General features: G+C 43.1%; 1 protein-coding gene across 1 annotated transcript in view; it reads right to left on the bottom strand.

Moving 5' to 3' along the window:
* The window catches only part of CSMD2 (CUB and Sushi multiple domains 2), a 1,417,205-nt gene that overhangs the window by 1,110,420 nt on the left and 294,601 nt on the right, over positions 1 to 12,184 (bottom strand). The window contains exon 3 of the mRNA XM_069223779.1: positions 4,180 to 4,292. Within this exon, the coding sequence (XP_069079880.1) occupies positions 4,180 to 4,292 (113 nt within the window). The remainder of the gene's footprint in view (positions 1 to 4,179; positions 4,293 to 12,184) is intronic.

Here is a 12,184-nt window from a genome sequence, read left to right on the forward strand (position 1 = left end):
TGGACACCTTACGGAAATCTCTAAACAAAATCCTAGGATCGGGTGGTCGTACTAATATGACCTCTTACATCAATATGCTTATGTTATGCTGTACCTTACTTGCTCCTCTCTTTGATTTCATGTATTAAGTTCCCTTACTGTTCTATGAAGTGTTTACTACCCGTACTGACATTTAATGCGCTCACAGTGTGTGCTTTGCAACTCCTTATTCCTCTGTGGCAAGTGCAGATGTCCCGAGCCATTACTTTTTCGTGATACAGGCTTCCTTCTGAATTGCATGTTGTACACTCCTTTGCTTGTTCAATTAATTTGTTCTGTGATTTTATTGTTTCTGTACAGGCTCGGGATAACTACTTTCCTTTCTGGAACTGACCGCCATCTTTGACTTCTGAGTATGACTGCTGCATTTGAATGTGTGCTAGCACATAGTTAGAAAATTGGAACAGTAAAACAATCGTATTCACCTTCCACTCCCTAACTTTTCGGCTTCCTGTTAAATTCTAGAGTAAATATTTCTTAAATGTGAGTCGTCTGTAATCTTGCAAAGTGTTTATAAGGGCAAGTTATATATAATTCGTTTCAGTCTCCTCAATGTCTTTCGAAAAAGTGCTTGAGAGAAAGTGGGAGAAAATCTGTTCCCAGAAATGTGAATAAAATTTTACAGCAGCCTACATTTATGTGAGCTACAAAATATGGCTAATCTTTACTAGCAAAAGAGGAATTTATCATTTTCAACTGTCTCATGAAATTTCCGTAATGCGGCTATAAAGCCTCTTATATTTGTGCTTTACTAATCTCGACCCGTCTGCAGTGGCTTAACAAAGACCCCTGCAGCCCCTGCAGTGCAAATGGAGGGAGGGGGGCTCCAAGGGAACCCCTCATCAGAGTACACTGTGCACAGGCGGCAGGCCCCTGACTAGGTCCGGGGGGAGGGCACCCCTCAAGGTACTTTGCAGGGGGCTCCTCAAGTTTCGTTACACATGTACCCGTCTGTAGTTATTCTGAAAGATAAACTAACTATCACGACATTTTGAGGAGACAATCCCAGCGCCCTTAACCCCCAGTCATGATTTAGAAGGAGAAACTCTCTTTTCAGTCTCCTCCATTTCTTCTGAAAATGTGCTTGAGAGAAAGTAGGAGGAGACCTGTGTGGAACTGTGTTTAGCATTTTACAGAAGCCCACAGTTATGAGAGCTACACAATAAAAATATTTACTATAAAAACAGGCCACTCAGTTTAGGGATACAGTTGTCATCCCGTCTACCTGTGCATCTTCATAAAAATTGGAGGTCATTATATGCCAATAGATACCTATTTCTTAGGTTGTTCCAAAATATCACTAGCTTGATGGTCTCACCCTTGGATTTATTTTCTTTTCTTAAGCCATTTCCTCTACGACATATAGGGATCTGATCAGCAGGGAATCTCTTTAGAGGGACAAACAGCATTTTTAGGTTGAGCATAGGCAGGGCATATGTGCTGTCTGCAAGACATGCTGTATTCAGTCTATGGGCTTTCACCACACTCACTATTTCCATTTGTTCTTTGTTGTGCTTGTCTTAAATGCTTCCTTTTTACTTGTGCACTTTTCTAAATGTCCCTCCTTTGTGTGCTTAGTTCCTTCCCAGGCGATTTCACTAAAAGAACATTTTTGTTGGCCATCACACTATGTTCACTCTTCTTCTCCTTACAGCGTGTGATGGCCCCTCCTCCCTGTTCCTGTCTGGGCATTGCAGCCTTAAGGTTTTTTTTTGGTTGCCCATAGCAATGTGTTCACACAACACCAGGTTTCGTTTGAGATGACGCTTTGTTCTTGGATATCTCTCTCTCTCTATCTGCACTTCAAGCGCAGTGATGGTGCTTTGTTCTTGGATATCTATCTCTCTACCTCTTTCTCACTACCTCTCTCTTTCTACCCCTCTCTCCACCTCTACCTCTCTCTCTACCTCTAGCTCTCTCTCAGTACCTTTGTACATCTCTTTCTACCTTTCTCTCTCTCTACCCCGCTCTCTCTACCTCTCTCTCTAACTCTACCTCTCTATCTTTACCTCCCTCCACTTCTCTACCTCTACCTCCCTCTATCTCTCTACCTCTCTTTCTCTACACCTCTACCTATACCTCTCTCTCTGCCTCTACCCCTCTCTCTCTACCTCTACCTCTCTACCTCTACTTCTACCTCTCTATCTCTCTCTCTACCTCTGCCTCGCTTTCTCTACTTCTCAACTTCTACACCTCCACCGCTAACTCTGTTTCTCTCTCTCTCTCTCTCTCTCTCTCTCTCTCTCTACCTCTACCTCTACTGCTCTCTCTACCTCTCTACTGCTCTATCTATACCTCGCTACACCACTACTTATACCTCTGCCTCTTTCTCTACCCCTTTCTCTCTGCCTCTACCCCTCTCTCTACCTGTACCCCCTCTCTCTCTACCTCTCTTTCTCTCTCTCTACCTCTCCCTCTCCCTCTACCTCGCTATTTCTACTTCTCAACTTCTACGCCTCTACCACTACCTCTCTTTCTCTCTCTCTACCTCTAATGCTCTCTCTCCATCTACCTCTCTAGCGCTCTATCTATACCTCGCTACACCTCTACTTATACCTCTACCTATTTCTCTCCCCCTCTCTCTGCCTCTACCTCTCTCTCTACCTCTACCCCCTCTCTCTCTACCTCTCTCTCGCTTTTTCACCTCTCTCTCTTTACTCTCTCTCTCTACCACTACCTCTCTAACTCTGTATCGCTACCTCTCTATCGCTACACCTCTACCCCTCTCTCTCTACCTCGACCCCTCTCACTCCCTCTCTACCTGTCTCCCTACCTCGACCTCTCTACCTCCCTCCACCTCCATCTACCTCAACCTCTGCCTACCTCTGTATCTCTATCCTCCTACACCTCTATCTATACCTCCACCTCTCTCTCTAGCTCTACCCCCTCTCTACCTCTCTTTACCTCTCTCTCTACCTCTACCCCCTCTCTCTCTCTCTCTCTCTCTCTACTTCTACCCCCTCTATACCTCTCTCTGTACCTCTAACCCTCTCTTTCTCTCTCTCTCTCTCTCTCTCTCTACCTCTACCTCTACCCCTCTCTCGCTCTCTCTCTCTCTCTACCTCTACCCCAGTCTCTCTTTCTCTACCCCTCTCTACCTCTACCTCTCTATCTCTACCTCTACCCCTCTCTCCCTACCACTGCCTCTACCTCTCTACACTTATACCTCTCTCTCTACCCCTCTCTCTCTACCTCTACCCCTCTCTACCTCTACCTCCCTACCTTTACACCTCTCTGCACCACTACCTCTCTACATCTCTCTCTCTCATCCTTTAATATTATCGATATATGTGCGTAAGGCATCACACACATATTCAGGGTTTTTTTTCCGCTTGTGGTGGCAATGCCAGATGCTAAACCATAACACAATAGAAACGCAAAAATACTGCATTCACATCCAAAATGAAAGACCTATTGGCTATGCCAATGCTTGTTCTTTTCGAAAGAGTACTTCCACCATGAGGTGTTGTACACAGAAATGTATAGTTTGCAACATTCGGTAGAAATAAGATTACCGACATCTTGATGTGATGGGGAGAGGTTAAGGGCATGTAATGCAGTGTGTGCAAGTAAACACACTGTAAGCCAGTAACTGCATTACATACATTTCGAAATGTTGTTTTTGCATTACACAATAACACTACACATATTTCAATTGGTTGCATAAGAGATGAAGCAATTGTGTACAGATGCAATTGTGTACCTTCTTTCCATACTGTAAAACAATGTGAAAAAATGCACTCTACAAGGTACAAATTATTAATTGAGTGAGGTCATCATGATATGTTGAACGAGCACGTCGGCCCTCGTAAAAGATCAAAACTTTCAGTGTTATGGATGAGGATTTATAAGGAAGAGGACCGTCAGTTATTAAAAAATAGCTCTCCTGGAGGCACAAAAACTATAACGAAATGCTTAGTTTTCTTTGCTGCATCTGATGGCGCCAAGTGCCTCACAGAAGCTAGCATCAGAGCTTTTTAAAACATTCAGTCGCGTAATCAGCTGGTGTCTAGTTTCGAGGAAAGTATTTACCTAGTTCCTGACAAAAATTAACTCAAAAATGTGCCTAACTTATTGCCCTGCAACAAGATTCAAAACAAGAAGTCCAACACACACTTATATATTAGGGCCATAACTTACCTTCATAGCTGGCGTGGAAGCCCTGGGCACTGACGGCGTAGTCCGACACCAACCACAATGTCAGGAGAGAGCCTGTGCTGACAATGGGGGCAGGAAGCTGGAACCCCGTTAATCTGCAAGATATTGACCAAAAGAACCATCAATGCAACTGAAGATCAGTCCCCTCTAATGACTCTAAGGCTTTGGAGAATGGAAATCACAAGAAAATAAGAGAAAGCGCCTTCTGAGTGGCTACGTCACAACACAAGAGCCCATAAGGTAATTAGTCGACAGGTAAAGTGCAACACTCCCACCAATCTACAAATCTTCACCATCATCAGCTCTACAGTGTACTGTGACTTTAAGGTTCATTTGTGTATTTGTTCCTATTTTTATTACAAATATTTATGGAGTTTAGACCAACTGAAAGTGGAAGATTGCACGCTGCATGGGAAGATGTATACAACACCCCCCTCCTGTCCGCCCCCAACCCTCTCCTATTTTCAGAGTTTGTTTTAGCATCTTCCATTCAAGGAGACTGATCCCTTGCTATTATGTTAATGTTATCAAGCACCACTGAACATAAAAGACAGGGACCACAGATAGTAAAGACAAAGGGAACATTTCTAATCTGTTATTTCTTAGAGTCGCTAATGTAGTTTTCTATGGTACCATATTGTATAAATGTGATCCCCTCTCCCTAATCACATGCAAGCATTGTTAAATGGTAACAAACAGCCTTACATTTAATTAGAGTCAGTAAACAGCTCCATGACATCATCCATAAATAATCTCAGCAAAGTATAACCAATGACATAATTCAATATGAATCTCCCCTACAGTTTTGGAATCCTAATTTACGTTAATTTAATTTACCAGTGCCTGCTTTTTATTGGACCCACTATTTTATGGCTTTTTTTTAATAGTATAAGAGGAATTTGTCATTTTCAACTGTCTCATGAAATTTCCGTAAAGCTGCTATAAAGGCTTTCATATCTGTGCTTTACTCACCTCGACCCCTCAGCAGTTCTTCTGAAGGACAAACTAATACTAGTTTGAAATGTTGAGGACACAGTCCCACTGCTCTTGTATTTAGAAATCTCTTTGTAAAACCATATTTTCAATCCAATATTCACAATGAGTACATTAGCCATGTAAGGAGATGCTTTAGAGTTTGGTGGAGAGGGTACTCAATTACCACTACGGTACAGCAGTCTGATTTAGGGCTGAAGGGGCCATGTCACTGATGTAACTTACTGCAGTTTTGTCATCGATATTATCTTATGACGACCTGAATGAGTATGGGCTGTCAGAGGTAGGCCATCTGTAGTCCACCAATTAGAGTTGGCAACCAAAATGTTTTTTAGTTGCTGACCATTAATGCCACGGTGTGGGGGCCAATAGTTTTACATATTTTTGCTATTTAAAAATGTAAAACTTTGGAAAAGTTTGAAAGACAGTTATCACTTTTCTAACATTCACAGCAATCCCTGTGATGGTGGTATCTGACAATATATTAAGATGTCCTTCAGTCCAAAAGACATCTCTAAATTTGCTAAATGGACCATCCTTCAGGGTGATTGTAGAGTACTTTGTTTTTTTGACTCAGTAAAGAACTCCATATTCCCGGTGGATATTATTCAATCAACCAAACTCTAAATCAGACCCTAGGGGGGTCATTCTGACCCTGGCGGTAAAATCCGCGAGGGCCAACGACCGCGGGAGCACCGCCAACAGACTGGCGGTGCTCCGATGGGCATTCTGACCGCGGCGGTACAGCCGCGGTCAGAAACGGAAAACCGGCGGTGTACCGCCGGTTTCCCGCTGCCCTGCGGAATCCTCCATGGCGGCGCAGCTTGCTGCGCCGCCATGGGGATTCCGAGCCCCATACCGCCATCCTGTTCCTGGCGGTTTTGGCCGCCAGGAAGAGAATGGTGGTATGGGGTGTCGTGGGGCCCCTGGGGGCATGGCCCTGGGGGCATGGCATGGGCACTGCAGGGGCCCCCGTAACAGGGCCCCACAAAGATTTTCAGTGTCTGCCATGCAGACACTGAAAATCGCGACGGGTGCAACTGCACCCGTCGCACCCCTTCCACTCCGCCGGCTCCATTCGGAGCCGGCATCCTCATGGAAGGGTGTTTCCCGCTGGGCTGGCGGGCGGCCTTCTGGCGGTCGCCCGCCAGCCCAGCGGGAAACCCAGAATTCCCGCCGGCGGTCTTTTGACCGTGCAGCGGTATTCTGGCGGGCCCCGCCAGGCCGGCGGCTACCGCCGCCGGCCGGGGTCAGAATGACCCACTAAGTGTTTAATATTAGTAAATGTGTATCCGTATTTTAAATAATACATTTTCCACATATTTCATTCTTTAAGCAGAAAACTCAAGGAAGCTTCACCAGAATTTCATGGTGAGGGGCATAGCTTAGTCAGTGAGATTCAGGAAGTGTGAATCTGAAAATGTCCAACGATCTCCGTATTGCACCCATCCAAAAAACGTGGGGCAACAAACAGGGTTTGCAGAGCTGAATGATAAGCATTGAACTGGTAGAGGCTTTAACTGATAAGGGAGTTAAAAGCATGGGGTGCAATATTCTGAAAAGTAATTAACATTCTTGAAGCCCTTCGAGTCTATACAATTGTTGTGTGTTGCACAGTAGTACTTTGATAACAAGGGGCAGAAGATTGGTGAATTCGGCACAAGCAGTTTAGGTTGTGTGATCTCAATGATATAATTCAATGCATTGAAAATATACTGAAGTGATCTTTATGAAATGCATTAATGAACTTAGCAATATGTCTATGTGTGTGCTTTGTGTGTTGGATGATGTGTTTATATGTGTATAACCTCAAGACTGTTCTTATTTTATCTGAGGTAATTTTTATTTTGAATAAACATATCTGTAAGGAAATATGGTACATAGTGAACATTTTTATATCAGCAATAGCATCTCACGCTTCAAGAGGAACTGTTAAGAAGCACAGTATATTCAATGGTCGATTTGGAAAAACAGAATTACACAAGGTGGGTAACAGCTAAACCACAGGACTCAGTGGGTATTTAGCACAGAACCTCTTACACAATTCAGCTCTCTAATGATAGAAAAAGCCGCCTTGCAACATTTGCAGCATGCAGAAGTCGTCCAATGTCCAGATGCACAGTAGAAGTAAGAATCCTAAAATTCAGGATTACCTTGGCTGCGGGAAAGTATGAACATGTAAATGGAAGGGATCAAATTCATAGTATGTTCACTATTTTCTTCAATAAACCGTAAAAGTACAAGGAAGTATGTTGTGTACTTTTGTACGGTTCCAACAATCCAGATCCCTTCCGTTGCATAGGACAATTTACATCTAGCCTGTTTGGCGTTCTACCTATCATGGCGTTCTTACCATAGTCTATATGATCAAAAAATAGACAGTTGAAAATGTCTTCTCCTAGGGGTTAAAAAGGCAAGAAGCAGTTTTACCTCTCGAAGGCTTCTCTCCATCAGATCAAGTAAAAGTCATCGGATCTCTTAACAATTGTCTCTCTCCTTGTGATGGGGGAATTCGGAGGGGCTGGACTAAAGAAGTTCTTCATGGGTTAGAAGAGAAATCCACCTGTGCTACAAGAATTTATGAGAACAAGGGAAACCCAACACGGACACTACTAAACTCAACTTAGAATCCCTGGTCCCAACTAGGAACTAGAAAATTTATTTATTAAGGAAGTGTGACGCCCTAAACACCCCACATGAAACTGCACCCTTGTTCGTAGTCAGTGAAAATTCTGACAAAATAGATTTGCAACCACAACAAAGTGAGGAAAACCTGCTGGCCCATTGTTTCCTGGACACCCATTGAGGGAGATTTGATTGAAGACAAAGGCAGCGAAGAGAGCACAGGGTAAAAGCAGCATGAGGCTGAGCATGCACAGAATATGAGGAAGCCGGAGGTGGCTGGCACAGGGAACATAAGGAGGAGGAGGGTCACACAAGAGGCAGATAGAACAAAGAGAGCATGAAAAGTTGTCTACAGTTTACACAAAGTATGGAACAAGGACACAATCTGAACATTTCTCAAAGGAATGGAACACGGTGGAGCCGTGAGAGAAGGATTATTAAATGAAAGGTACAGTGAGTAAATGGCCCTCTCATAAAAACAAGCAAGCAAATACACCTGTCCAAACGAGGCCCCTCACAGAAAACCAGCCTTACGAACCAGCACTTTTTGGGTCATGAGTAAGCATCCTTTCACACAATCTGTAAAATTTGAGGCATGAGCGTGTCTCTATATTACCATATAGTTGTGTTTTACAGTGTTGTACACTTTTCAGCAACATACTACCTCATTTCACAAACTTTTGTCATCCGAAAAGTACATATTTACATCAATAAATCTATTTTTAATATTGAAACTTGCTGTTTCCCCAGGTGGTGCAGCTGGTGGGACACCCTTATACCTTAGACAGCCACGTCGCTCTTGGAATGTGCCTAGGACCTTGCGCCTGCCAGCCCTCTCTCCTCCTTGGGGCTTCTCTGCTTTATCAGTCGTTGTCTCTGTTGGTCCTCCTAGCCTCAGTTGTCTCGCCACACGTCCCCTCCTTCACTCCTCCGTCCGTTGCTGCTGCTCCCTGGGTCGCGCACTCCTTTTCTTCCTTCTTTCTGCTCTGGCATCCTCCGTCATTTCTCTTGCTGCCTCCTTCAACGCAGAAGTTGCAGAGACTTCCAGGTGGTGGTCCATCTGTACCCTCAGAGGGACTGGGGAAAAGGCCCCTCGTGGGTCAAAGCTCCCGCGTTATTCTGCCACTCCGTGGCCTCCTTGTCACACTTTTCTTTCCATAGAACACACTATAATGAAGTGCAGACAGTGACAACAAAGTCCACTCATAAGGTTGCTCTATCGTCCACGAGTGAAGTCTGTTCTCTCCCTTTCTGCAGTACATGACCTTGACATGCATCAGCATTTTGGCACTTGAAGGCAAAAGCACTGTAAGGATTAACACTGATGACGTACCAGTAGTTTTAATGGATAGCAAGCTATTAGCTATTGAGGAGGGAAATGTAGGTGTAAATGACACAACCCTAAAAAGCTCCTGGAAGTCTGACGTTAGGAGGCATGGGGTCGATCAGTTGCATGTGTTTTGATATTGAGCATCGGTAACCTGACCATATGAAAGAGTCATTTTTTTGTTACTGTATACATCATTGTTGTAATATAGAAAAAGTCCTTTGGTCCTTAGAGTTGCCAATAAGGTTTTATCAAAGGGTGAATCAATTCTACCTTAATGGAGAAAAAAACTCTCACACACTCACTTTGGAAAACAATCCCAAGGTATGCAATCCCATCCCTCTAGCCATCAGAAAAAATTAGGTTAAAGTAATCTTTTTTCAAAGACTCCTCCCTTTTAACCATTATGGATCCTATGAGCACTGTCTCCCCAGTTACCACAGTATGACAACCCGCTTCACTATGCAGCCAGCTCTCTTCGACCTCGTTTTTGAAGGTCTTTCTACAGTGTTAAAGTATATCAGACTGATATGGCCTTTGTGATGCCTATGCTTCGTGGTCCTATTAACCTCCTCCAATTCATGTAAAATATTTTTGTTGTAATATACCTTATATTAGACTGCTATATGCTTTGTGGAGTATATATCATTTGCTCTTGTAACTGTTGACTATCTCTTTGTGTAAAATGCTCTGCTGTCCATTTTTGGTCTGGTTTATGATGTATAAAGTACAATAAGTAAATAAAACTCCCATCAATACGTAAAGTTTGAAAACGTGTGTCAGAAGTTGTTAAAAATTAGATGCCTGTAGGAGGCACTGTTCTAGAATGTGTAGCCTTGAAAACGATTTCAACGATGTGAAACATACATTGGTGGACTTCACCGACTACGTGTCTATCAAATACTTAAATGTAACTATTCAAATATATAATTATTCCTCTAAAGGTTGTGTGGTTACTCTGCCCTGGTTCCATTTTAGATTTCTCCTGAAAAAATGCATCGTGGTCTGTAAGTCAGCATTCTCTTTCCATTGCTGGAAATTGAGATATTTATAGTTTTTCAGGACTACTTTGTCAATGTTGTTTATTGCACAATGGGCTCACAGTAAAGCAGTGAAGTGGTCATCAAATATTATAATGCCAAGACTGCATCCCTAGCAACCTGTTTTCAAGTCAAGCAGTCACATACATTGGCTGGTGGAGAATAAATAATGTGGACGATGCATGGTGCTGAGAGGAAGGAAGTGTATTAAATCGCTGGCCCAGTGGAAACTATACAGTGGCACACGAGAGTGCTGGACTGAGCCCCCTCCTTTGTTCTCTTGATTTCCATTTCTTTCTCTTTCATGATTTCCCCATCTCTGCTCATCAGTGCTCCCAATGCCCCATTTTGTGTCCTTCTGTGGTGATACACCTCTTGTGTCACTGTCCACATCACTGCCCAAAACTTCATTCACATACCCTCCACCCTGTCACTTCCTCTGCCTCCTGCCACTGACCCTCTGTTCTAGCACTATACACGTCTTCAGTTACTGCAAACCTCTCATCAGTGCCCGTTTCTTTATCTATGTCCATTTCTCCAATATCCACCTATCTCCTTTCAGAGGCCCTCTCTTCCATCATAGTATACCTTCTCATTAATATCCTTTTTTCCATCTATTCTGTCAAGATCAACCTCTCTTGTCAGTGTCCATCTCTCCTTTCCTTTCCTTTCATTTGGTGATTGTATACTTGACTTGCCATGGTCCTACTTTCAATAAGTGTCCACTTTTCCCCTCATCGTCAGCTTTGGCATCACTGTCCACTTCTATCAATGTCCCTGGCGCGGCTAGATTCTCCTGATGAAGGAACTCCTCTCCTGTAAGGCTCTCTTTTAATTCTCAATTCTTCTGTTTCATTTCACTTCCACTCTCTTATATTTCTCTTCAAACAATTCATTTTTGTGTCTCCTGTCACTTCACCCTTCCGTGTCACTGTACCTCTCTCATGCCAATGCCGTTAGTTATTGCTGGTAATCACTCCTGTTGCTCTTTCACTATCTTAGCTTCTTTTGCCATCACCTGTCCACCAGCTAGTAAATTAAAACAGTTATTAGTGTTGGGGCAAATTTGGGCTCACTTATGACTAGTTCCCCCCGCAATAGATGCTTTCCTGATCCCTGAGACTGGAAGACAACGCTCTCCACAACATACCTCTGTTTTGCTCATTGTCAATCTTCATCAGAGCTACCATCCTAATACCACTCTGTCTTACACCTCTCTTTAACACCTGACACTAGACTCATTTGCAACTCTGAGTGCAGGAGATATTCTCTCAGAACAAGAACAACCGGTGCTAAAGTGTAGCTGTAATCTGCAAAGTGATGGTTATAAACTAGTCACCATCACTGTGTTGTTTACGTCTGCTTGGGGCATTCTTTTATAGACAATTGCGTGTGCACAGAAGTCTACTAAGAAAAAGAAAGGTCAATTACTTTCTTTGCTGTGGCCCACATACCCCTGAACATGCCTTCATGTCTCTCCCTCCCATGGTGGTGTGCCCTACAGTTTGAAGACCACTACACCAGTGTGATTTAAGTGCTGGCATGTCTGCAGTCTGAAAACAAATCAGAGAGGTACCCCTTCCAACACCAAAGGGACAGGGTTAAAAGTCCATACACATACACAAATTCCCTTTGGATTTGAATTTGAATCCTCAAACTCAATTGAAATTACTTTGCTGGCATGCAAATTTCTACATATATGGGATTAAAAGTGTTTTATATATATATATATATACATATATAAATATATATATCTATATATATATATATACACACATACATTTAGCATTCCCCCAAGCCTCCCGATAAAAATTGTACCTCACTTGTGTTATAGGCGTAGTGCCCGCTACAGGAAGCGCCCCAAAACACAACATGGCCACATCAAATTTTTACATTGAAAACTGAATTTTTTTTTTAAAAGTGCCTATCTGTGGATTTTGGTCTCTAGCTCAGCCCGTACCTAGGAAAACCTACCACACCAGTGCATTTTTTAAAACTAGAC

Source organism: Pleurodeles waltl, chromosome 3_1, assembly GCF_031143425.1.
Source record: "Pleurodeles waltl isolate 20211129_DDA chromosome 3_1, aPleWal1.hap1.20221129, whole genome shotgun sequence".
NCBI lineage: Eukaryota > Metazoa > Chordata > Amphibia > Caudata > Salamandridae > Pleurodeles > Pleurodeles waltl.